Source organism: Propithecus coquereli, unplaced genomic scaffold, assembly GCF_000956105.1.
Source record: "Propithecus coquereli isolate 6110/MARCELLA unplaced genomic scaffold, Pcoq_1.0 Scaffold252, whole genome shotgun sequence".
NCBI classification, from domain to species: Eukaryota; Metazoa; Chordata; class Mammalia; order Primates; family Indriidae; genus Propithecus; species Propithecus coquereli.
The window spans coordinates 4,220,474-4,246,801 of record NW_012148086.1 but is presented as its reverse complement, the minus strand read 5'-3'; the positions used below and the strand labels follow the sequence as shown (position 1 = coordinate 4,246,801).

At 52.7% G+C, this 26,328-nt stretch overlaps 1 protein-coding gene across 10 annotated transcripts in view; it reads right to left on the bottom strand.

Moving 5' to 3' along the window:
* The window catches only part of CAMK2B (calcium/calmodulin-dependent protein kinase II beta), a 101,995-nt gene extending 82,692 nt beyond the window's left edge, over positions 1 to 19,303 (bottom strand). For 3 of the 10 annotated variants that reach the window (XM_012646955.1, XM_012646958.1, XM_012646962.1), the window contains exon 1: positions 19,035 to 19,099. In XM_012646955.1, the coding sequence (XP_012502409.1) occupies positions 19,035 to 19,099 (65 nt within the window). Of the gene's footprint in view, positions 1 to 19,034 lie in introns of all 10 variants that reach the window. The other 7 variants (XM_012646956.1, XM_012646959.1, XM_012646963.1 and 4 more) reach the window with 5 other exon arrangements.
* Positions 19,304 to 26,328: the final 7,025 nt, after the last annotated feature.

The window sequence follows — 26,328 nt, the reverse complement described above, 5'->3', positions numbered from 1 at the left end:
GCCTCCAAGTTCAGGAGGTGGGGGCCAGCCTGTCTCTCAACCCCAGACCTGGTCTTAAAGAGTATGGCGATTTCTACAGATAACGGACGAGGTTGCTAGAAATTATCACTCAACTTGGGCATAGCAGGAGGAGGGTGTGAGCAGGGGAAGGAGGGTGTGAGCAAGGGGAGGAAGTATGAGCAGGGGAAGTAGAGTGTGAGAAGGAGGAGGGTGTGAGGAGGAAAAGAAGGGTGTAAACATCAGGAGAAGGTTGTGAGGGAGAAGGGTGTGAGCAGGAGAAGGAAGGTGTGAGCAGGGGGAGGAGGGTGTTAGGAGGAGGGTGTGAGCAGGGAGAGGGTGTGAGCAGGAGAAGGAAGGTGTGAGCAGGGGGAGGAGGGTGTTAGGAGGAGGGTGTGAGCAGGGAGAGGGTGTGAGCAGGAGAAGGAAGGTGTGAGCAGGGGGAGGAGGGTGTTAGGAGGAGGGTGTGAGCAGGGAGAAGGGTGTGAGCAGGAGAAGGAAGGTGTGAGCAGGGGGAGGAGGGTGTTAGGAGGAGGGTGTGAGCAGGGAGAGGGTGTGAGCAGGAGAAGGAAGGTGTGAGCAGGGGGAGGAGGGTGTTAGGCGGAGGGCTTGAGCAGGCTCCGTCTTGGGGCCTCCTGTGTTACTGGCACCATCCGGCCCCTGGCACAGGGAGCAGGCCGCCCAGGCTCCGCGCATCTCTGGGATTCCTCTCCTGCCTACACGCAGAGGCCCTCAGGCGCGTCAGGGCCAATCCGCTCCCTGGGAAGAGTCCACAGTGCCTGTGTCCCAGGCTTTGGTTCTGGCCATATAAGGAGGGCTGAGCCAGAGTCAGCTGAGGAGGACTCATTAGCCTTGGGCCACCTGAAAGAAGTCTGTGGGGAACACTGAGGGACAAAGGCAGGTGACTCTTGTTTAAATTGTGTTCTCGTTGTCACAGGCCAACAGCTTTCATTTCATTTTCTGTGAGCTGCTGCTTCTATCAGTCACCCATATTTCAACTGGAGTTTTGGCTATTTTTATTGACCTATATAAACTCTTTATATATGAGGGAAACCAGCCCTTGGCCCCATGCAGCCCAAACACTGTGAGGGCATGCTTGGGCCAGAGAGGGCAGGCATGTTCTTGCTCTGTCCCCTCAACACAAATGTAGACACTTCGAGGACAGAGCCAGGTGTCTTCTCCTCTTTGCCCCTGGAGTTCAGACGTGCAGATGGGGCGGGGGCAGCTGCCATCCCAACCTTTGCCTGGGAAATTCCAGGGCAATTTGTGTCCCAGGATCAGTGAGGTGCCAGGGCAGAGGAAGCCAGGATGCCAGACAGGGAGGCCCAGGTGGCTGGAGGAGGAGAGACAGGGCCTCCACCACGACTGTTGGCAGCAGTGCCTGGCATGGGGCCCTGGTCCTGAGTCCCTGCCGCCTGGGGGCTGCCAGCGCTCCTCTGCATCCCCCACTTCCTCGGGCATCTTACCTCAGCACCCATGTGCGGGGACCCCTCTGCTGCCCCCTCTGAGCTGGGTCTGCAGGGACACCCGGGGGGCAGGACAAGGTATCCCCACATGTCCACCCTGGGAGAAGGCAGGCAGGAGGAAGACTGCAGAGCAAGGGGGATACAGGACCCTAGACCCTGCCTGTGTCCCAAGGGCCAGGCCCAGTCCTGCTCAGGGAATGCAGGTGATCACTGGCCCCAAGACTGGCCTCGAGAGGCACAGAGAAGGCGCCTTGCCCACCAGCAGGCCTTGCACGCTCAATGGCACGCGAGCCCCTTGATGCTCCCCACAAGAGACCAGGGGCCAAGCAGGGCATCTGTCCATGGCCAGCCTGCCCTCCACTGCCGGCCAGGCCTGATGGGGAGGGTCCAGCGAAGGCACCAAGGGACCTAGGCTTCGGGCAGCCGGCCTGGGTTGGCTCAGCCCCGCTCAGGGGGTTTTTTGTCCTCAGCCTGGAGCCCTGCCTGGCACTGGCTTCCTAACCCAGCAGGCTCCCACCACAAACGCGGGTTCCACAAAGGGCCACCTCTGTGCCGGGCACTGTCCCAGAGGAGTGGGCAGGCACCAGGCCAGGCCCACGAGAGGAGGGTCTCACTACAGAGAGGCTGCGTTCTCCTCGGAGCTGGTGGCTCAGACGAGGAGCAGCTCACAGGTGCCCAGCTGGGGCCGGGCTCTGCAGTCCAGGTCAGCGCCCCACCTGGAGCTGAGGCCGTCTGCTCCTGGCCTGGCAGGAGAAGGAACAGACGGCAGCATGAAAGCCCCTGTGCTCTTGGGATGGCCCCGGAACCTGAGCGCCCAGCCAGCAGGAGCAGGGGTGGAGGGCCGTGCTACACCTCCGGCCTCCAGGCCCACCCTCGCTGTGTCCCCTTGTCCCTGCTGCACGCACAGGGCCTGCCCTGGACCACGTCTGAGCCCCAGCTCGTCACGCCCCCACGCACAGGGCAGGAGAGACACCAGAGGTCTGTGTCTGAGGAGGAGTGTGGGCAGGGGGTGGCGGCGCAGTCTGGGCTCTGCCCCGCGGCAGCCTCGGTGTCCCCACCCGTGGAAAGGACACACTCGACCTCACAGCCCTGCCGAGAGGGCTCACCCTCTGGAAAGCAGGCTGTGCCGTCACTCTGTTGGTGGGGCCGTGAATGGATCCAAAAGCGTGTGACACCAGCCAATTAGGAAGAAATCGGCCTGAACAGTGACTGCATTCAGAAAGCACCACAGTAGTGGCCCCCGCAAAAGGCCGTCCTGCGAGCAGACTCACAGAGCTACCTTCAAAGGCAGCTCTTCAAAGCCCAGCCACTCCCCTCCTGGCCGAGGTTGGCAGGCGCTCTGCCGGGGAAGGGACAACAGAGAAGTCACTGCACAGGGACTAGAACTGAATCAGATCACAGAGGGTCTGAAATCACTCCTGAGCAGAGCGACCGCCAAGGCTGCGTCGGCTCACAGAGAACAAGCTGGAGGAGACTTTCCGCTCTGGGTGGCTGCAGAGGGACACAGGGGTGCCTCGGCTGAACCAGGCACCCACAGGAACACAGACCACATGCACAGTGACAGCAACCAGAGGGACGTCAGAACTTCGGACATGTTTTGTGTCCACTTGGTGCTTTTTTCCTGCAAAGTGTGTATTGATTAAAGCGTTGGTGTTTTTGTTTTTCATTTCAGGTCAGATATCATCCCTCCTTAGTTTTTTTTTTTTTTTTTTTTGAGACAGAGTCTCACTGTGTTGCCCGGGCTAGAGTGCCGTGGCATCATCCTAGCTCACAGCAACCTCAGACTCCTGGGCTCAAGCGATCCTTCTGCCTCAGCCTCCCAGTAGCTGGGACTACAGGCATGCGCCACCATGCCCGGCTAATTTTTTCTATGTATTTTTAGTTGTCCGATTAATTTCTTTCTATTTTTAGTAGAGACGGGGTCTCGCTCTTGCTCAGGCTGGTTTCGAACTCCTGAGCTCAAACAATCTGCCTGCCTCGGCCTCCCAGAGTGCTAGGAAAATAGGCATGAGCCACTGCGCCCGGCCCCCTCCTAAGTTTTATTCTCAAGGAATGCAAAAGGACTGCAGAAGTTGGAAATGTCCATGTGACCAGCCTGTGGGGCACCTGCACATTTGACAGGTGAGCTGTGGGGCGAGTCTCAGAGGAAAGAAATGGGGTTTCCAGAGAAATACATGGAGCCAGAAGGGACCCCAGAGAGTCATTTGACCCAACCCTCCTGGTTTAGAGGTGGGGAGGCTGAGACCCAGAGAGCTCCATGGCAGCCCCAGGCCACGCAGCCCAGCGGCTACGTTGTGCCCAGGGGGAGGGGATCACATATCATGTCCTTTAAAACGTCCTTTGTGCACCCACATTCACAACAGCCTACAGGTAGAAGCGACCCACGCATTCGTCTATGATGAATGGATAAACAAAACGTGGTATACGCACACAGTGGAATATCATGCAGCCTTTAATAGGAAAGAGATGCAGTCACACGCCACCACATGGACAGATCTTGAGGACACCATGCTAAGTGAAATAAGCCAGGCACATAAGTGCAAATCCTGTTTGACTGCACTTACATGGGGAACACAGAGTTGTCAAATTCACAGGGACAGAAAGCAGAATGGTGGTCGCCAGGGGGCAGATGGGGAGTTAGTGTTTAATAGGGACAGTTTCAGTTTGGGAAAATGAAAACCTCTGGAGCTGGCTGGTGGTGCTGGTTGCGTAACAGTGTGAATGTACTTAATGCCACCGAGCAGTACACAGGAAAAGGGTTACGACGGTAAATTCTATCAATGCGTATTTTACCACAATAAAAAAATGTCCTGGAAGGGTATGCAGCTGTATTCTAAGAAATTATTGAGAAATAATGAAAGAAAATGGTACTTGTAATGCTGTCTTTAACATCTGGTTTTTAAAAAGGCTCCTTTAGTACCAAGTGGCAAATCAAACCTTAACCTCTGGTAACAAACAAGAAAAATGTCAGAGAAAAAAAAAATCTGTAACAATTCCAGGCAGTAAACCATGAACTAAAAACAATAGGCCGGGCGCAGTGGCTCACGCCTGTAATCCTAGCTCTCTGGGAGGCCGAGGCGGGCGGATTGTTTGAGCTCAGGAGTTCGAATCCAGCCTGAGCAAGAGCGAGACCCCGTCTCTACTAAAAATAGAAAGAAATTAATTGGACAACTAAAAATACATAGAAAAAATTAGCTGGGCATGGTGGCGCATGCCTGTAGTCCCAGCTACTTGGGAGGCTGAGGCAGAAGGATTGCTTGAGCCCAGGAGTCTGAGGTTGCTTTGAGCTAGGCTGACGCCATGGCACTCTAGCCCAGGCAACACAGTGAGACTCTGCCTCAAAAAAAAAACAAAAAAACAATGGGCAGCCGCAAGGGGTGCTGGATGGGGCTGTCCCGGCGCTGCCTTTGCCCCTAGACCTGGGCACAGGCCGCCCCACTCGGGCGTCTCCCACCTGGCACCTTGAGGGGCTGTCCTGCCCTGTAAGCACCCAGCCGGGCTCTGGGTCCGACCCGGGCCATCCCTCACCCAGGTCCCCACCTCCCTGGTGCCAGGCCCCAGGCACAGCGGTGGGAAACCAGGAAGCTTTTGGGCCTGCCCTGCCAGAAGAGGGGCCCAGGGGACGGGCCGTGCCACTGGCTCTGCCCTCCCCCGACCGTGAACAGGGAAGGGGCGCATGATGGCTTCGTGCACTGCAGACTGACTCTCACGACGAAGCTCCGAGAGGTGACCTTCACCCTGCCCAAGGTCACACAGCAGGATCCAAGTGAGGCACCGACCCACCTTCACCACAGAGTCACACCTGCTGGAGACTGTCCTTCACCACCTCACTGCGCCCCACTGCCCAGAGGCGAAACGGAGCCCAGGTTCCAATGTCTGCTCCCTGCTGGCTGTGGCCTGGGGCAGCCCCGACCAGCCAGGGAGCATCGAGGCAGGCCAGGCCCGGGGCAGGGGCTTCAACTGAGACTGCAGCCCCATGGGTGACCAAGGCTGGGAAGAGCCTCCACATGCACCCTGTGACAGTGACGCCGCCAAAACAGCACAGAAGTCACAGGTGAGGCCGTGCTCTGGTTCTCCCTCCAGAGCCCCTGTCCACGGGGCCAGAAAGCAGAGGTGACTGGAATTTAGAATGACAGCTCTTTCCCTCAGCCCACAGGAAAGGAAATAACCGGTCTGTCCTTCAGTGGGAAGCCAGAGACCCAGAAGTGCCTGTGACGCTCATCAGAGGGCTAGGAAGCCCCAGAATGTCCTTCAGAGCTGGGGACAGGGCACTGGGGACCTGGGAAGGCAGGAGTAGGAGGGCTGCCTGAACAGAGGGCATCAAGAGCCACCCTACGGGTCCTTTAAGTGAGGGCAGCAGCAGCCCCAGGCCCTTTCTGGAGGGGCCCCTTACAGTGAAGAGAGGGCCCCGAGGCCACCATGAGGATGCCGGGAAGAGCTGGCGGAGACCAGGAAGCAGAAGAGGGAGGAAAACAAGCATAAACCTGAAGTGGGAAAAACGGAGAGAGGAAAAGACAGACAGACAGACAGACACAGAGGGAGAAAGAGAGATTAACACCCCTCCCACAGGCCATCCTGGGCTGTCTGTCACGTGGGCAATTGGTCAAGGGGAGAGTCTGTGATTGTGAATCGGAAAATAAAAATGCAAGGATAAAATGAACTTGGTCTCAGGTGTGCAGAGGAATTGTAAAAAGCACCAAAATCTTTGATTTTGTCAGGGCTTTCAGACTGGGTGGGGTGTTCTCCATCAGTCCCTGGGGGCTGGTGTGGCAAAAGGATGGGGGTGCTGGCTGTGGCCCAGGATGGCCAGGGGTCCCCATCTCTGCAGGAGGCAGCGCACAAGCTCGGCCACATTGATTTCAGGAAAGAGAGCAGGACCCTGGGGGCCGGCTGCGCATCCTCCGCAGCAGCCTTGCAACCACCCCTTTCTCCCTAACCTCTGGCTCCTGGGGTCCCAGCAGCCCACCCAGTCTCCCTATCCCCCACCACCAGGCTGGTGGCCTGAGCCACAGGCCAGCACTCACACACTCTGTCACGCCTCCCCAGTCCTTGGGCTGCCTTCCAGGGCAACCACCTCTGTGCCCCAGAAGCCCCACACTGCAGTGAAGGTCACATTGCTGCTACGAGGACCCCCACCCAGACTTGAGGGGTCCGGACCTTCTCTGAGGAAGGAAAGAGGGCACAGACGGAGGGGAGGCCTGAGGCCCACCTCACACTGGAGTAACCGGGCGGCTGCAGCCCCATCCTCACTACAAAGGCTGGGCCTGGAATCTTGGGACAGTCCCAAGGGCCACTCAGGAAAGGAGCAAAATGGAGCCCCAGAATGTGGGGCAAGGCCCAGCATGTGGGGCAGAGCCATGGGGGCAGAGTTTGGAAGCCAAAGCACATACTGGGTCCCTAATCCCAGTGGAACCCTCAGAAATGCAGCCCCAAAAGCAAAGTGATACAAATAGCATCCCTCCCAGTGCCGGTCTCTGGGAGGGCCAGGGGTGGGGGTCACCCAATGCGCCATGGGTCCTCTGATCTCCGGGTTAGAGCTCGCCCCAGGCCCTGCTTATGAGGGGCTCGCAGCTCCCTGGACCTTCTTGGGCCAGCGGAAGCTTGACATCCCCCACCCCCACCCCCCGCCAGTGCCTCAGGCCTGAGCTCACATCAGGCAAAGGCCCAGAGGACTGGCTAAGTTTAGAGACACTGTCATCAGGCACAAGTCAGGTGTTCTAGTGACAACACTGCTTCTCACTGTTTTTCGTTTGTGAAGACACTTCGCAGCAGAGGCTGGTTAAAAGCAGGTGGCCCGGCCAAAGCCTCACGGCTACCTGGTCCTGACAATTAGGGGAGGCCACCAGCCGCGAGCTGGACGTCGGCAGTCATTTTAATTTCTAAGCTTACCTCTCGGCAATTTGAACATTGAGATCCAGACGTGAGAGTGTTTTTTTCCTAAGTAGGTTTTATTTATTTAACATCTTCATTGAGATATATTTCATATAGCAAACGACTCACCCATTTAGAGTGTATAATTCAGTGGTTTTAAGTGTGTTCACAGAGTTGTACATCCATTACCACAATCTAAGTTTACAATGTTTTCATCACTTCGAAAACAAACTTCTACCCACTAGCAGTCATTTCCTATCCCCTCCCTCCACCACACCCTTGGCTCCTGTTTCTGACTTACAGATTGGCCTTTTCTGGACATTTCATATAAATGGAATCATACTAGATGTGGCCTTTTGTGACTGGCTTCTTTCCCCGTGCACGATGTTTAAGGTTCATCCACGTTGTAGCATGTGTCAGTGCTTATTAGCATTTCGTTTCTTTTTATGCCTGAATAATATGCCATTGTATGGATACAACACATTGTCTCTATCCACTTACCAGCTGATGGGCATTTGGGTTGTTTCTACTTTTTGCCTACTATGGAGAGTGCTGCTATGAGCAAGTTTTTCTGTGGACGTATGTTTTTATATCTCTTGGATATATACCTAGGAATGGAACATTTTGAGGAACTGCCCAAGTATTTTCCATAGTGGCTGTGCCACTTGACATTCTCACTGGCAATGAATGAGAGTTCCAACTTCACATCCTCACCAACGCTTGTTATTATCCGTCTTTCGGATAACAGCCATCCTAGTGGGAGTGAAGTGGTATCTCATTGTGGTTTTGATTTGCATTCCCATAATGACTAATGATGCTAAGCGTCTTTTCATGTGCTGTTGGCCATTTGTATATCTACTTTGAAGAAATGTCTAGTCAAGCCCTTTGCCTACTTTTAAATTATATTATTTCTTTTTACTGTTAAGTAGTAGAGTTCTAAAGATATCCCAAATACCAATTCCTTATCAGATATATGATTTATAAATATTTTCCCCCATTCTATGGGCTATTCTATTTCACTTTCTTGATGGTGTCCTTTGAAGCACAGAAGTTTTTAATGTTGACAAAGTCCAACATTAAAACTATTTTTCTTTTGTTGAGTATGCTTCTGGTGTTGTATCTGAAAATCCATTGCCTAACCCAAAATCACAAAGATTTACTCCAATATTTTCTTCTAAGAGTTTTATGGTTTTAGCTCCTACACACAGGTCTATGAGTCATTTAGATAATTTTTGTGTACGGTGTCAAGCAGGGTCCAGCTCCATCCTTTTGCACATGGATAACCAGGTGTCCGTTTGTTGAATGGACCGTCATTCTTTCTCCTCTGAATCATCTTGGCATCCTTGTCAAAAGTCAACTGACTTTAGATGTATGAATTTATCCTAGACTTTCAATCCTATTCCACTGTTCTATGTGTTTATCCTTTTGCCAATATCACATTGTCTTGATTCCTGTAGCTGTGTAGTTATTGATAGTTTTGAAATCAGGACATGTGAGTCCCCCAACTTTGCTCTTCTTTTCCAAGATTGTCTTGGGTTTCTACGTTCCTTGTATTTCCATGTGAATTTTAGCACCAGCTTGTCAATTTCTGCAAAAAAAGACAGCTGGAATTTTTGTGAGTATTACATTGAATCTGTAGGTCAGTTCGGAATGTATTGCTATCTTAACAATATTAAGTCTTCCAATCCATGAACATGGGATGTGTTTCCATTAATTTAGGTCTTCTTTAATTTCTCAACAGTGATATGTAGTTTTCATTGTACAAGTCTTACACTTCTTTTGTTAAATTTATTATTATTCTTTTATATGCTATTGTAAATGGAATTTTTCCCCTAAGTTTATTTTGATATTGAACATTGCTAGTATAATGAAATACAATGGATATAGTTTTAACTGTTTAGTGGATTCCTTAGGATTTTCTATATACATACAAGATCATGTCCTCTGAAGAGAGAGGTAGTTATAACTATTCCTTTTTAATCTGGTGCCTTTTATTTCTTTTTCTTGCCTAATTGCCCTGGCTAGAACCTCCTGTACCATGTTGAATAGAAATGGAGAGAGCAGACATCTTTGTCTTGTTTATGATCTTAGGAAGAACACTTTGAGTCTTTCACCATTAAATATGGTGTTAGCTCTGAGCTCTTCATGAATGTCTATTAAGTTGAGGAAGTTCCTTTCTACTCCTAGTTTGTTGAGTGTTTTTATTATGAAAGAGTATTTGGCTTTTGTCAAATGCTTTTTCTTCATTTATTGAGATGATCATATAGTTTCTTTGTTTATTCTAACAACTTGGTGTATCACATGATTGATTTTTGTATGTTAAACCAACCTTTCATCCTTGGGATAAGTTGTACTTGTTCATAATGTATAATCCTTTTTATATGTTGCTAGATTTGTTTTGTTATTATTTTATCGAGGGTGTTGCATAGATATTCATAAGGGATACTAGTATGTACTATTTTATGTAGTTTTCTTTGTCTGGTTTTGGTATCAGGGTATCATTGGCTTCACAGAATGAATTACAAAGAATTTCCTCCTTTTCTGTTTTTGGGAGAGTTTTTATTAATTCTCCTTTAAATGTCTGGTAGAATTTACCAGGAAAGTTATCTGAGTTATATTTCCTTGTCGGAAATTTTTAAATTACTAATTCAATCTCTAGTTGTTACAAGTCTAGTTAGATTTACTATTTCTTCTTGAGTCAGTTTCAGTAGTATGTGTCTTTCTAAGTGTTTGTCGATTTCATCCAGGTTATCTAATTTGGGGGCACATAATTGTTCATAGTATTTCCTTGTTCATTTCTGTAACGTTGGTGGCAATGTCCCCTCTGTCATTCCTGATTTGGGCCATCAGAATCTTCTCTCTTTTTTCTTGGCCTGACCACCCTTTACATAACTGCAACCTTCCTCCTAACTGGCACTCTTGAGATTTCTTAATTACTCCTAGAGGTATTAATCACTTTCTACCCTATAATGTCATATAATTTGTTTAGTTTTATGCTTATTATTTGCCATTCCCCACCAGTTATAAGCTCTCCACGGACAGGCATCCTTGACTGCTTTGTTCACTACTGTTTACCAAGCACCCAGAAAATGCCTGGCAAATGCTAAGTGTGCAACCTGACTTGTTGAATAAATGAGTAAGTCTTCAGGAAAGCGAAAGAAATTAGGAACAGACTAAGACCAGTCAGACCGTAACTATTATCCTTAAAAGAAACCAGAAAAATAGAAAGAAAAAAAAAACCAGGGTGACCTTGAAGCTCTGGCCCTGCATTGTCCAATACAGTGGCCACTGTCACCATCTAGATAATAAGCATCTGGTATGTGGCTGGTCCAGACTGAGATGCTCCATAAGTGTCAAGCGCACAATAGGTTTCAAAGATATTTAATATAAATATTTAATATAAAAAGGAATGCAAAATAGCTTAATAAGTTTTGTATTGATTACATGTTGAAATAATATTTTGGATATGTAGTTAAATAAACATATTGTTAAAGTTCCTTTCTCCATTTTTTACTTTTCTTTTTAAGTACTAGAAAATTCTAAATCACATATGTGGCTCACCTTAGTGGCCACATGTTATTTCTTTTTTTTTTTTTTGGCCACATGTTATTTCTTCTGGAGAGTGCCGCTATAGACAACATGGATAGAGGCGAGGGTAACATCAGAAAGCAAAGGTAAATTCTAAATGCATGCCTAGGTGAGGCTTTGAAAGAACCAAGAGACGTGAGAGGGGATGTGGGCTTAGGCGAGTGTCTGGCCTCAGATGCAAAGTCCCCTACAGGGTCTACATCTGCAGTTGCCCATCGGAGTCACCTGGGAGCTTTTCAAAATAACTGATGCCCCATCCCCCTATAGTGTCTGATTAGCTGGGGTAGGGCTGAACTCCCCAGGGGCCTTCACTGTGCAGCTGGGCCTGAGAACCACCGTCCTGGTCATCTTACTCAGGGGGTCCTGCTCCTAACTACACCTACCTGTGCTCTTTGCCCAGAAAGCCCCTAACAGATGGCCTGGATCAAACCCACAGACTGAGAATCAGGCTGCACCTCAATATACAAGAACAAAAATAACATGAAGAACTTTATTAAGAAATGGGCTTGGCTGAGCAGTGGCTCACGCCTGTAATCCTAGCACTCTGGGAGGCCAAGGTAGGGGATTGCTTGAGCTCAGGAGCTCGAGACCAGTCTGAGCAAGAGCAAGACACACCCCCCAACCCCCCGTCTCTATAAAAAACAGAAAAATTAGCTGGGCTTGGTAGCACGAGGCTGTAGTCCCAACTACGTAGTCCCAGCTACTCAGGAGGCAGAGGCAAGAGGATCACTTGAGTCCAGGAGTTTGAGGTTGCTGTGAGCTACGATGATGCCACTGCATTCTACCCAAGACATCAGAGCGAGACTCTGTCTAAAAAAAAAAAAAGAAGAAGAAGAAGAAAGAAAAAGAAAAAAAAAAAGAAATGGGCTAAAGGTTGCAAACCTCTTGGAATCAAGCTCCACGGCAGGCACATAAGTGCTGACAGCCCGGGGGCTGCATCTTACCAGGTGACAAGATGGGCAGCCACCCAGGCTGGGCATCATTAGACCCCGGGGACCCACCTGCAGCACCACCCAAGCCCTCCAGCAAGGACCTCATCTTTTATGTGGTGGGTGTGCCACTGCTATGGGAAGCAGTCACAGCTGCAAGGACTAAGTGACCCAGACTGTCACTGAGCCACTGCTGAGCACCTACTGTGTGCCAGGCATTGCTCTCAACACTGGAATGCACCATTGGGTGCCAGAGGCAGGGGCTGCTCCTCCGCTCCTTGCTGGAAACGGGCACTAGCAGGGATGTGTGTGGCACCTGAGAGCACTACGGCAGGAGGCACAACACCTTTCGCATGTCCCTGTGAGGCTGAGAGCAACTCCTTCCCTCCAGTCTTCACTTGCTGCTGGCAAAGTGGGGAAACCAGGCTGTGGTTCTCAAATTACGCCCTGTGCTACAGTGTGGTTTTATGCTTCCTTCCATGAAATTTTCTTAAAGCTTCGCCTCGCTATTGCCAATCTGTTCTAGAATTCAACAAGAGCTTGTATCTGGCTTAACGAAGAATCATAACATTAGTTATTTTAGGATCATTGTGTCAATACAAAAAGAACTATGTCCACCAGGAGCTAAGCCCTGAACAAGTGACCCTCTAACCCAGCAGACAAAAGCCATCCAAAAGTTCGGCAGCTAGTAACACCACCTCTAACATAAAAGGATGTTTTTATTTTAAATAAATTCAGATTTTTATATGAATAAAATATACATTTCTGTGTAATATGCCAATATGATAATTTTTTAAAAACCAAGTAGATACATAATGCATTTTTATATTTCTACACTAACAAAGTGAGTTGCATCTGTAAAAGATGCTTTAAAAATAATCAAATCAGATTCCATTTTTGTGGCGAAAGAGAGAGGGAGTTACATTTTTTGAAAATACATTTAAAATATCCAGAAAGGCCACATCTCTTGCCTGGGCCAGGGAGGTGGCATCAGGGAACACAGGGACACGAGAGCCATCTCCCCAGGGTCACAGACATTGTGCATTTATCTCCACTTGGTCTTTTCCTTTAAATACTTGTTAAATTCTAGGGTGGCTCAGTACAGACTTCAAAGGCCAATTAAGCAAAAATGAGGGAACCATCCTTGCCAGAATTTTTTTTTAAGTATAAGAAAGAAAACCCAGACATTATATCTCTCTCTCCTCTGTTCTTGGGGAGTCCCAGAAAGAAAAAAAAAAAAAAAGACAAGAATATGTCCTTTAGTTCTTTCAAGTGAGACCTGGGAGGGACCTCCTTAGTCCTGCGGGCCTTGAGCTCTGTGGAGTCTACCTGCGCCCACTCCCATGGGTCCAGACCCTGCAACTGGCCATGCTGCAAACACAGCCTTCGTTCACAACCAACGCGCCCTAATGACTTTCCAGGCCCTGATTTCAGATATAGGGTCCTATCATTTCCCGTCACGCTTGTCAAAGGATGGGTCCTAATTTTTGGTTTAAAAAATGTGGCCAACATGTATGCACACATCTCTCTGCTAAGAACTGGCAGGCACTTAGCTGTAAGAAAAGACTGACATGTGGGTAGTCATGAAAGTGTTAAGCAAACAAATTGCAGAATCACATATATGGTGATCCGATCTGTATTTTGAAATCATACATATCCGATACGTATGTAGACGTGCACATATGTTCACACACACACACATATCCTCGCACTGACATTAAAATAAAGAGTCCAGGTACTTCTGGGAAGTTAAAACAACTCATATTTCACTGCACATACTTCTGTATTACTTGGTTTTTTTTTTTGCAACAAGACCATACTGCCTTGTTAATTTGTTTAATAAAAATTTCAAGTCTTGCTTGTCTCAAATGGGGTCAGAGTGTTGGCTGTCTGTGATGAGAAACGGAAATGACATTCTCAACAAAGGGGAACTAAGGGGTAGTCGAGGGGTAGTGCCCTTGGTTTGGAAAAGCACAAGACTGCATGGCAAGCAGCCGGCTAAGGACAGGTGCCCAAAATCCTCAGGTCAGAGTAGACCACAAGCTGGCCATGAGTCAGCTGGTGGAGTAATAATAGCATTTTTAAAGTACAGAATAGAGTAGGGTCATGAGCTTCTGAGAAGAGCAGAACATGAATTCAGACCCTGACCCTGTGTGACTTTTACTAGGGGATGGGGGCTTCTCCGTGCCTCAGTTACCTCTTCTGTAAACTTGCAATGATCACAGTACCTATTTCACAGATTGAGCATGTTAATATAATAAGCACCATTTAAGCGCTAGCAACTGTTACCAGAAAAGAAAGAGTCTGGGTAGCAGGCATGCAGATATATTCTTAGCTCTCAGCAAAGTAGGTTATGGTATAAAAATACCATTAAATAGTAACTAAACTAGCATCACCTTAATGCACATCTTGCCAGCAACCTCAGCATGTGCGACTTTTTAAACTACCCTACATTAAGGAATCAAGACCAGGAGGACTCGAGCTGGCCTCCTTGGAGCCAGGCCAGCAGGCAGAGGTCCACCTGATCGACCCCTTCCCCACAGGTGTAGGAGCACACACCTCAGGCCAGGTGCTGGGGACAGAGCCGTGGATAGGGGACCAGACCCCTGCTTCCATGTGGGTAAGCTGCCCAGAGTGTCAGATGGGGCAGACTGCGAGGGAAAGACAGAAGTGCTGGCGAGGAGATGGGGAACCAGGGCTGGGCTCTGGGACAGCCTGCTGAGCAGCCGAGAGAGTGAGCTGGTGGAGAGGGGGGCTGCGAGGAGGGAGAGGGCTGGCTTGGCCAAGGCCCTGAGGCAGGAAGTGCCTGGTGGCTCCAGGGAGGGAGAAAACAAACACAATGATGGCTCCTCCACCAATTCCTCTCTTCCCTGGCAACCAGCTTCAGAGCTTGGAGACTCAAAAATTGATTTGCTCTGAACTTCCCAAGTTTATCTATTAACTACCTAGTAGGCCATTCACTGGTTCGGTGTAAGCCTCTCGGCAGAAGGCATTCACCAGTTAACAGTGATGCCTCCACCAGTGGCCAGGTCACAGACGCCCCCGGACACAGCCTGCTCTCTGCCCACTGGGGTCCCACTGGATGGAGTCAAGGACGTATCAAAGTTGGTTCTGGGCCTATGTGAGGTTCGGGGCAAGCTGGGAGGGGTGGGAGATGCCCTGGACTGGAGCTCAGGGGCCACCCTTGCTGCCTGGGCTTGGGTAAGTTGCAGGACCTTCCCTGAATTTGGTTCTTTGTCTGTAAAACGGGGCTGAGGAGAAGAGCCTTCCGGGACAACTTCAGTCAAATAAAATCAAATGTTTAAAGTAATGTACGTAGATGTAGTTACAATGTAGACCATGAGCCCAAGTGCCATCTCCCCCAGGAAAGGAGGAGTCCATGAACCCCTGAAACTATATCCAAAACCTCACAGGAGCTGCTTTCTTCCAGAGAGATAGTCCATATTCTAAAGGCGATGACAACTCCCAAAAAGTAGAAGATTCACAAACCTGAGTACGAAATGTGAGACCTCTTCCCACCCAACAAACTGTCAACATTTACAACCTGCCAGTGCCGAGGGACAGCAGCACTAGGGGCGGGGGCCCCGTCCCTGCTGGGGGGACTGAGCACGGCAGGGAGTGTAGTGGCACCTGCTGAGACAAGGCACACAGACCCTCATGGGCAGCCCCACTGCCAGGGATACACCCTAGAGAAAGCCTCACACCTGCGCCAGCGGACGCGGACATGGCGCGGGCTCAGTGTGCGGAGGAGAGCGGACACTGGAGACAACCTAGATTTGCAGCAGGAGCAGAGCAGGTAGACGTGGTGTTCGTACTACAGAGCGCTGCGCAGCAGCCCGCGATCAAGTCAACAAGGCTATGTTGAGCGAAAAATACAAGTGCCAGGTTTTTTACATAAGTTTAACAGAAAACACAAAGAAATCCTATATATTAGTTATGGATACTTATGTGTGCGTGTAAATGTGCCAAAAAGAGCCTGGGAGGAAAAATGCAAATGCAGTAAAGGAAAATGGGTTATTTATTTGCAATGCTTTACTTCTTACAAGTTAAAAAAAGGACTTGAAGCCAAAACGACAAAAGATTAACAGTTTTTAATTCTGGGTAGAGAAGACACTGGTATTCGTTTTATAACTCCTGGTATTTTTCTGGATTTTTAAAACCGATCCAATACAAAATAATTCAAACTGCACAGCTGGCTGGTCCATGCCAGGCTGGGGGCATCCCTGCTGTGCTCTGTACCTGCTCCCAGGCCCCCAGGCTCGAGGTGGCTCTGCATCCCAGGACATGGGCCGCCAGGCTGGGCAAGGAAAGGCACACCCCATGGAGCTGGGCTGGGCAGGCCCCAGAAAGTGGTTCCTCTTTGCCAGCTGACCCCGCTGCCCAGGCTCCTGGGGAAGATCCGGGAGCAGGGACAGCAGAAAAGGGATGGGGCAGGGGAGGGGAATGGCCCGTGGCCGAGACACACATGAGCAGCTGTACGCCTGCCCTTCCTTTGGGCAGGGAGCTCAGCGTCACCTGACTGGGTACCAGGGGCTGCAGCTTTAAATAAACTTGGACGTGTCCACCTGGGGCCTGGAAGCAACACCAACTGTGCCCCGGGCAGGCACTGTCAACAACCAGCCAACATGGCCACCCCGAGAGACCCCCAGCCCTACGAATTGGCTGAATTCCCACAGCTCTCAGCCCTGGCCTCAGACATCTCCCTTGGGTGCCCTGCCCCACCCTCTCAGCTGTCCCATCCACAGCACAGCTGCACTCTGGGGCACTCAGTCCTGTCCCTACTCCAGGGCCACCCAGCAGGGCAGTGACAGGCCCTTAGCAGCCTCCAGAGCCTGGTGTCTAGCAGGTATCCACAAAGGTATGCTGGGCTGAGCGGACTGCTCCTGGCCAGGATGCTACCCCTCATGTCCCAGGTCACAGCGCTCCCCTCGACACCAGGCTTCACTGCTCACTGCACACATACAGGGATCTTGGTGCCTTCACCGGAAGGCCACACTTGCTCCCTTCTGGTGGCAACTCATCCTCTTGCTTCGGGGGCAGGAGCCCAGCAGTCTCAGCCTCACCTGGTCTCTGCTGTGGCTGCCACCCTCTCAGCCTCCCCGAAGGCAGCCCCAAAGACCTCCATTCCCCAGTGTGGGTGGCAACAGCTGAGAGAACCAGTCACTGCTGGAGCTGGAGGCTGCTGGGGCTGGGGGCCATCCTGACCCTGCTGCTGCACACAGCCGGGCTCACACCAAAGCGAAGCAGGGAACCGCCAGAGTTCGCTGCACGTGAGGAAACTAGGGGTGTGTGCGATGGTCTTGAAAGAGGCTTCTTTGGAGACCAGGGCCTCCAGGCATAAGGGCCCATGTGTTCCTGGGCATGAGCAGAGATGACAAGAAGGCCCCCTAGGAAGGGGTGGCTTCCCACTGCCGACCTCTTCTTTGGAGAACCAGGTGCATCACCTGCTGCCCACCTGCCCCTAAGGCAGCCAGGACACACTTTCGGAGGACAACAGGACAGACCTGTGTATCTGAGGGTCTGAGGACTGGGGAGCCAGGCACCCCTGCTGGGGCACAGCCCTGGGCCTCCTGTCCACATAGGAGGACACCTCACCACTATCTGAGGACCCCCAGCCCTTCACCCCCTTCCTCACAGCCCCAGCTAGCCCCTGGAAGTGTCTTCAAGGCCTGTGTCCCCAGAGCCCACAAGGAGGTACACACAGTCCCTGTGAAGGGGTGTGGGGCCCGGCCCCTCCCTAGAGGTATCTGCCCTGGGGGGGCTCTGCAGGTCCACCCAGCCCCCACCAAAGGGTCCCCTGGGCCAGCCCTGTCCCCCTACCCTGAGCCACCCAGCATGGGCTCCGTCCACTCCACTCGGCTCCCTCCCCCACACCCAGATCCTCCCCATGTGCAGGGATAAGTGGGGACGAACACACCCCCACACTCCTCCAGCTCGGCACTCCACAATTATCAATGATCAGCGTCCCTCGCCCACCACAAGGTTTCACCAGACACTTATTTAGTAAAGGAAAAAAAGGATCTGCTGCGGGATGTGTAAGAGGAAATCTCGCCAGCGCCCCCACCTCGCAGGAGGGCTGGAGGAGGGTGGGGGAGGATGGGGAGAATCAGGAGGAGCCAGCAGGAGGGGGAGGATGGGGCTCCGGCCCAGCCGGGCTGGAGATTCAGGAGTTCTGAAGCAGCCCCAACGGATGCCAGGTGCCGCCAGGTTGATTCGCGGAGCGGAGACCCCGGACCAGAAAGAAGGCCCCTGAGGGGCTTCCTGGTCTCTCACTCCAGGAGCGAAGCGGATCCGGGACCCCCAAGCCCGGCTTCGCCCCACAGCGCTCACGCTGCCGAGCAGAGGCCAGGAGCCACAGCACCTGTTCCCCGCGAGGCCTTACTAGAAACAAGCCTTCCAAGCCCTCCCCTGTAGGGCCCCCCCACACAAATAACCTTCTTCAAAACCCAGCACCCGCCTACCTCTCTGACCCCGAAATCAGAAGCCCAGTCAGGCTTCTCATCTCATCCCCTCATCCCCATCCCGATGACCTGATCCCGGCTCCCTGACCTCGCTCTCCTTCGCCCCCCAGTTCCTGTTTCCAGAAGGATCTGAGGGAAAATCCTCCAGAACCCAGATTCCCCGGGGGACCCACGGCGGAGGCTGCTCCCACGCCGGCACCCCCGCGCCGATGGGGCCACGCGCAGGAGCAGGCGCGGAGCAGGTCCCGGCACCCCCGCCGCCGCCGCTCGGATGGGGGTGGGGACAGCGCGCCCACGCCGGGGACGACCCTCTGGGGCCGCGGCCGACCCCTCCCGGTGCTCCAGACCCCGCGGCCGCCCCCGCGAGCCCCTCCTCTCTGACCTCCCCGCCGCCAAATGCGTCACGTCTGCCGGGCGCTCTGGGGACACCTGCTGCCGCCCCCGCCACGCCGAGTCGCGAGCCCGGAGTCCCTGGCCCGGCCGGGCAGCAGCGCTGGGCAGGGCTGGGCAGGGCTGCGCGCGCTGAGGTCCGGCGGCCAGGCCCGGGGCTGGGGCTCGGGGGTCCGGGCCGCGCGGGCCGTGCGCTCGGCCCGGAGCCCGGAGGAGCCGGCGGCGCGCGGGGCCGCAGTGCGCCCAGAGCCGGCGGCGCGGAGGGTCCCGGCTCCTTGAGGTCCCGGCCCTCCCGGGTCCCCGGCCCAGCCCGCGCGCGCCGCGGCTCTTACTTGCCAATATCCTCGTAGAGCTGGTACTCGTCGGTGAAGCGGGTGCAGGTCACCGTGGTGGCCATGGCGGCGGCGGACGGGCTCGGCGTGCGCTCGGCTGCTCTCGGGCGGCGGCGACTTCGGCTCCCGCTCGCGGGCACGGCGGCGACACGGGCGCGGGCGCGGGAGACACCTCGGCTCGCGGCGCCGGGCGGGGGCCGGGCTGGGCTGCGCCGGGCGGCGAGCGCACGCGAGATCTGCTCGCTCCGTCCCCGCCAGGAGCGCGCCGCACACCTACGCGCGGGGAGGCGCGGGCGCCGCTGTCACCGCCGCCGCGCCCGCCCCGCCCGCCGCCCCCTGCACGCGCCTCATCCGCACCCTGCACACGCCACTCCGGCGCCCGCACCCGCGCCGTGGGCACACACCCGCACCCACATCCGTGCCCGGCACCCTCAACGCGTCCGCACCTGCACCTGCACCTGCACACGCGCCCACGCCCGCACCCTCCCGCACCCTGCACACACTCGCACCCGCGCCCTGTACCCGCACCCAGAACCCGCCCCTGCACCCACTCGCGCCCTGCACATGCAGGCCACCTGAGCCAGCTCTTCACTGATGCCCGCTGCTGGCACACACACAGAGGACTAACAATGAACCCAGCCTCCTCTCTCCCCTGAAGGCCCACCTCACCCTGACAGCAGGACGGGACTGGGGCCCACGTGGCAGGCTGGGGCTCCTATGCCACTCTCCACAAGACCCACGTCTCACACCCCCAGATCCCTCCTGTCCAGTCTCCATCACCCTACACAGGGCACAGTCCAGTCCACCTGGCTTGGCAGAGCTGCCCAGGAGGCATGGGGTACACACTGGGACACTAGGATGAGTGAGCAAGTGGAGCTGCTCCCTCCCCGTGTCCTCCGAAGACTGGTCACTGGGTGTCTGAAATGGAGGTCGCAGGAAGCAACATTTGGAGTCCAGGCTTGTGGGCCTTCAGCCTGGGAAAGGGGGCTGCTCTATCAGCTGCTCTGGGGTCCTGAGAGCTCATAGCCACCCTGCCCAGGTAGGGGGACATATTTTCCCCTCCCCAGGCCTGGTCCACCTCCCGTCCCCTTGCTCTGGCCTAGAGGAAGAGGGTCTACCCACTCCAAGTGTCTCTTGAAAGTGGCCCAGAAGGCCAAGGAGGAGAGAGCAGGGAGGCAGGGCCGACCCGGTTTCCCATAAAAGAGCTTTCCCTGAGGGTTGGTACCTGGGCTGCCGTCCAGAACCAGGACCTCAGACCTACCCGGCTCTAGCACCCCCACATTCCTCGGATGGGGTCCATCCTGGGCAGGCTCTGAGGAGGGAGTTTCCAGCAGCCAGCTGTGGATTTGGGTCATGCTGCTGCCCTGGTATGACCTGCTTACTGCTCCCCAAGGACAGATTCTAGGCCTGTCCTGCTCATCACTCTCACCCCAAGGCCAGCCCAGGGCTAGCTCCAGAAGCCACAATAAACGTTGCCTGGATAAAGGCGAGAATGAAGGGATTCTGGAGTGGGGGCCACCAGGGCCCTCCCAGGCCAGGATGCGCTTGCACAGGCATTTGGGCGATTCATCAGCCCCATGGCAACAAGTCCTTGTTCTGGGTGATTTGCAGACTCGTTTGCACCCAGGAGACGGCTAGAGGATGAGAAACTCAGGCTAAAGGCAAGTGCTGGGTCACACAGGGAAGTCTCCTGCCGAGGAGGCAGAGGGAACATGGCCTTGACGTCAGCAGGACCTAAGCAGAAAGGGAGACCGCGTCCATGCCTCAGTGCTGGGGTTGGACACGGAGAGCCCTGGGCCATCCTAACAGACAGACTGGGGTGGTCCTGGAGCAGGACTAGAAGATGCAGTCTGAGGTTTGTTCTTGGGGTTATGTTTAACACTACAGGAGCTTCTCCCGGCACCTGCTGGGAGCACCTGCAACCTTCCCTTTCTGAGCTCAGAAAGAAGAGGTAGGACCAGACAATAGAACATAATCAGCAAAACAGACCAAACAAAATTGCACCCCTCTGTAAGTCAGGCTCTTTCTAAACTACTGTGAAGTCACACACACTCCTACTAGCACGTCCAAGAGCTGATAAAGTGATGTTGGCATCCTAATGACAGCTGACATTGATTGTGCTTACGTACCCTTTGCATGTATTATCTCACGTAATTCTCAAACAATCCTCGAGGCATGTACTATCATTATCCCCGCTTAACTAGATGGGACAACAGAGAGACAGAGAGGTAAGGTAACTTGCCGCCAGTCACACTGCCAAGAAATGGCTGGGACTCACACCCCACAGCCCCACAAAGAATCCTTGCCTTTTCACACACTCAAACACACACATGCAAACACACACATACACACATATACACACAAACACATTCGTAAAACACACACACGCTCGCACAACTTCCTGTAGCCCCAGGCAGGAACACGGCAGCGCTCTGGGCTGTCTTTTGTGAGGCCACATTTTGAAAGATGGGGAGGCTGTCTAAGACAAGGGATACACAAGAATTTGGGGTCACTAAATGGTGCAATTTGAGGCCCACTGTGTCCTGTACCTCCCCCCACTCTACTCCTCTGGGCTGAAGCACTAGCAACGTGACGTGGAGCTGCGATGAGAGGTCAAGAAGAGCAGGTGAGTGGGCACCAGACAGTGGGGAAGGGCTGGGCCCAGACAGTGGCCTGCAGCCCACTCACAGAACGGCCCCCGCCCGCTCCAGACCCAGGGTGCTCCTCCCTGGCAGGGGGAACAGGTTAGAAGGGAGAAAGGCTTCCAGTCATGACTTTCTGGTCCCAGGCCCCAGAAGCCTGCTCATCTGGCTTTGGCTCTGGTCGAAAAGGCCCAGACTCCCCCATCTTCTCACCTCCAACCTTCAGGAAGGGCCATCTTCCACCCCCGCCCCCATGCCATCTCCACCTCCTACCTTGTCCTTTCTAGCTCTCTTTCGTAAGCGAGGAGGGCTCTCCCTCCCAGGTGGCAGCTGGGGCGGGTATGGGGAATATCAGTTCTGGGAGGTTATTGTTAGGACAGTCACCATGGCAACAAGCATCACATCTGCAGAGCCAAAAGTGCTGCACATGGGGCTCATTCTCCCAAAGAAAGCCATGCCTGCCCTATCCCCCTCACCTCCAGGGGCTGCTGTCATGTGGGACAATGTCACTGCACCTCCTGTCCCAGGCCCAGCCATCTGCCCAAGAGAGCAGGCTGTGTGTCCCAGAGCAGGAAGACCCTAGTCCGTTCATTCCCAATTGTCTGGCCCTTGACATGGCAGCCCATACAGAACACTGTGGCAGGCATATGGGTGGCAGTGGTGATGGTGGGGGTGATAATGGTAATGGTGATGATGACAATGATGGCGATGATGATGATGGTGGTGATGAGGACGGTGGTGGTGGTGGTGGTGATAAAGGCCATAGCTACAATTTACAATGCACTCGCCACATGCCAGAAACCATTCTAAAGGTCCAACATCCACCACTTCATCTAAACCTCATGACCACACTATCATTACCTCCCTTTTACAGACATGGAAACTGAGACACAGACAGACTCCGCCTGGCCGCAGGTCACACAGCTAGTCTGGCATTGGCATCTGGATCTGCCTGACTTCATAGCTAGTGCCTTTAACCACTGTGCTGTGCTCAAGGGCGGCTACCAGCCTTCTTTGTGCAGTGATTGTGTGCCTGGCTCTGCTCAGGCACCAAGTCTCATCAGGGAATGAGATGGCCAAGGACGCTGCCTCTGCAGCTGACACTCAAGACAGACCATAAGAAAATGAGAAAGCATAAAGCATCAAGTAGAGACGTTTGCTATGTGTAGACTGAAAACAAAGTGATCTGCCAGAGAGTGTCGGGGTGGCAACTTCAGAGAGGAGGCCATGGAAGGCCTTTCTGATGTCTAAGCTGACGTCTGAATGACAGAGAGAGGCTGGCCTTGAGAGGATAAGGGGACAGGTGTTGGCAGAAGAGGCCGCCATACCAAGGCTCAATGGCTGGACCAAGCTGGTGTGTTTGCGGAATGGAGAAGGTGGGAAGAGAGAGGCGGCAAAGACATTTTGTTGATGGTTCATCTGCAGATTCTGTTTGGCACCTGAGTTCTCCCAGAGATTTTGAGCCACCTCGATGACTAACAAGCAAAGTGATGAAGCTAACCAGTAAGCCCCTGGGCCATGGGCGGGGTCTACAGGCCTGGCTCAAAAGCTTGCCTGAGGACATAGAGCAAGAACCCCCCAGACTTCCTTCTCACTAGGCATCCAAACATAAGGTGGGCACCTCCACCTGTCTGGGGGACACCACACTCTTGGGCAAAGGGAGGGAAGTGACAGCAGTCCCTGCTAAGCCCACTCCCGGGTTGGGGCTCAGTGCCACCTTCCCGCACCCTTCCCAGGCCTCTGGCTGGCTAGGGGTCCCTGGAGTACCCCTGGGCCTCCCTGGCCCCCAGGCAGGGTGGACCCTTCCTGTCTGACTCCATCCTCCTGGAGGTGCCTTGAGCCCTGGCCCCAGAAGGCTGGGCAGTGTCCCAGGCCAGCCCCTAACCCAGGTACCTCCATCAGCCAGGAGTGCTTAGGCTGACAGGAGCAGGTCCCAGATAGCCAGGGAGTGGTTGGCTCCTGGCTCCTCCTCCCCACACAGTGGACACCAGGGATTTGTCATCATGGAAATGCCTCCTAGCCTGGGTTAGGAGACCCTGTGTTCAGGCCCATCCCATTCTATCCTGTGTGGCCTCCATCCGCAGTTGCAAAGGCACTGCTAAAGCGGGAGGACTGGCTATGAGCCCAGAGTTCCCAGCACAGACACAGACCTGTGGTCACCAGGTGAGGCTGGCACAAGGCAGATGTCGTTCCTTTCCCCCTGAGTATCAGGGGTGGCACTTTGGTGGTCATGAAGCCCTCAGGGACCAGGCTGCCTCCAGCTTTCTACTCTGGCATCTGGAATTGGCCATCTTCCTGGTGCTTCACCATGGAGATCCAGCCATCACATCCATGTCCCCAGCATAGAGAAAGGGAGGCTGTGCAGTGGGCACTGGTTAGCTTTCTGCCACAGGGCCCCGCTGACAGCCAAATCACATGACATCATCTAGCTGCAAGGGAGGAGGGGTCTAGGGTGGCTGTGGCTGAAGAAATGGCTGGGGACAAGTGTTGTCTCTGCCACTATGTCCCCGCAGTGCCCCACTCATTCTCTGGCCATCACTGCTAAGGAACTAAAGTCCGTGGAGCACAAGGCAGCAGTTTCTTGGTTCTACTTTGTGATAGGTGCTAATATCTAATAGCTGCGAGGATTTATTATTGTTGACAGACACAAAACACTACAATACAAAGATAATATGCATAAATACAGGACAGCCACTTTGAAGAAGTGTTTGGCTGTTTTTTATAAAGCTAAGCAAATACCTTTCCTATGATCTGCCAATTCCTCTTAGGTATTTACCCAAAAGAAATAAAAACATATGTGAGGGGATAAAAGAAAGAAAGAAACTTTTACAAGGGCATTTGTAGTAGGTCTATTCACAGTGGCTGAAAGTGGAAGCAACGCGAACGTCCATAAAGCAAGAACATAGGTAAACAAATTGGTGTATATAAATAAAAAAGAACAACTACTGGTACACTCAACAACATGGACGAATCTCTCAGACATAAAATTGAACAAAAGAAGTCAGACACAAAGAATACACACTGCATAATTGCATTTCTACAAAATTCTAGAACTAATCTATGGTTATAGAAACCAGCAAAGTGGCTGTCTCACAGAGGGTCGGTGGTGCTGGGATTGATTTGGAAGGGCTCAAGGGGATTTTCTGGGATGTTAGAAATGTTCCGTATTTTTTTATAGTTACACAAGTATATACATTTGTCGAAAACTTAGCAAGCTGTGCTCGTAAAATCAGTGCATTTTATGTAAATATAATTAAAAATTACATGAAATATATGTCATTATTGACATTGCACCTAGAGAATACACTTTAGTTTAGTCACGTGGAACAGTCTTAGCAATAGATCAAGTATTAGGAGAAAAGAAAATCACAAAAAAATTCTACAAAAGCAAGAATCACTGCAATAAAATGTAGAAGAATGACTGAAGGAATGCCAAATAAATCCACTCAACAGGAAATTTAAATCACAAACTATGGAAACTATGGAAATGAAACTTGTAAACAAAAAGGGAAACCACTGTGCTTCTCCACCATGAGGGCCCTGCTTTGCAGACGTCCCCCAGGGCCACCACCTCGCTCCACCCCAGGTACACATGGAGATCTTTTTAAATGTAAGGGCATAGCAAGTGAGGAAACACTGGTGGGTTTTTTTTTTCCTATAATTTTCATTTGGTTTTGTTCTATGTTTGTGAACTTGAATGATGTCAAGCATCTGTGCATTCCCGTTTTCACTCTTGGGGCCACAGAAGGGGTGGGGCTGAGGTCGCCCCGCCACTCTGAGCATCTGAGAACGAGGACCGAGTAGGTTTCTCCTGCCCCGGTGCCCATCTGCAGGGCCCAGCGCAGCGCAGGTGGAACAGGCCAGGAAGCACGGAGGGTTTTGTAAGGCAGTTCGCGCTGGGTACTGGATGCCCTGTAGGCTCAGTTATTCAGGGTTTCAGAGGAAAGAAGGAATTTGTAATAAAGATATGCACAGCAGTGCTATTTATAACTGAAAAAACTGGAAACAACCCAAATCACCCCCCGCAGGGGATTGGCCTGGCAGAAACAACGGAGCCGGTGGATGGAGACGCGGGGCCACGTGACAAGTGGGAAGGGAGAGAGCTCCGTGGATACAAGAGCCTCATGCGTGGGGGACGCCAAATATAACGCGGTTTGTACACAGCCACCGTAATTATGGAAAGCTACACGCATGGACATACTTACAGGTGTCAGGCGACAGCAAGCAGAAAATAGCCAGAGCGATTACAGTCAGAGCCAGCATTTCTTGAGTGCTTCCTGTGTGCCAGACATGTTATTACAGCAGCACTTTGCAAATGAGGACACCGGGGCCCTGAGTGGTTAAGTGACTTTCCTGAAGACAAACAGCAGTAAGGGATCAGGGAGGAGGCTGGCGTATGAGGCCTACGTCGCCAGCCCTGTGCCCAGCTGCCAGCCCCCACCCCAGGTCCTCGTCAGGCCTGGGGGCTGCGAGAAAAACACCTGCAAAGGCGACTTTGTTCTAATCACAGGTGGATCATAAGGATGCAGACAGAACCTGAAGATCGTGGGGCCTTCCCCCTAAAGAGACAGTTTCTCCCCTCTGAGTTCCTCCACCTCCCCCACCGAAAATGTTGGCGTGGGTACTATAGAGTCAGGAGTGGGAGGGAACAT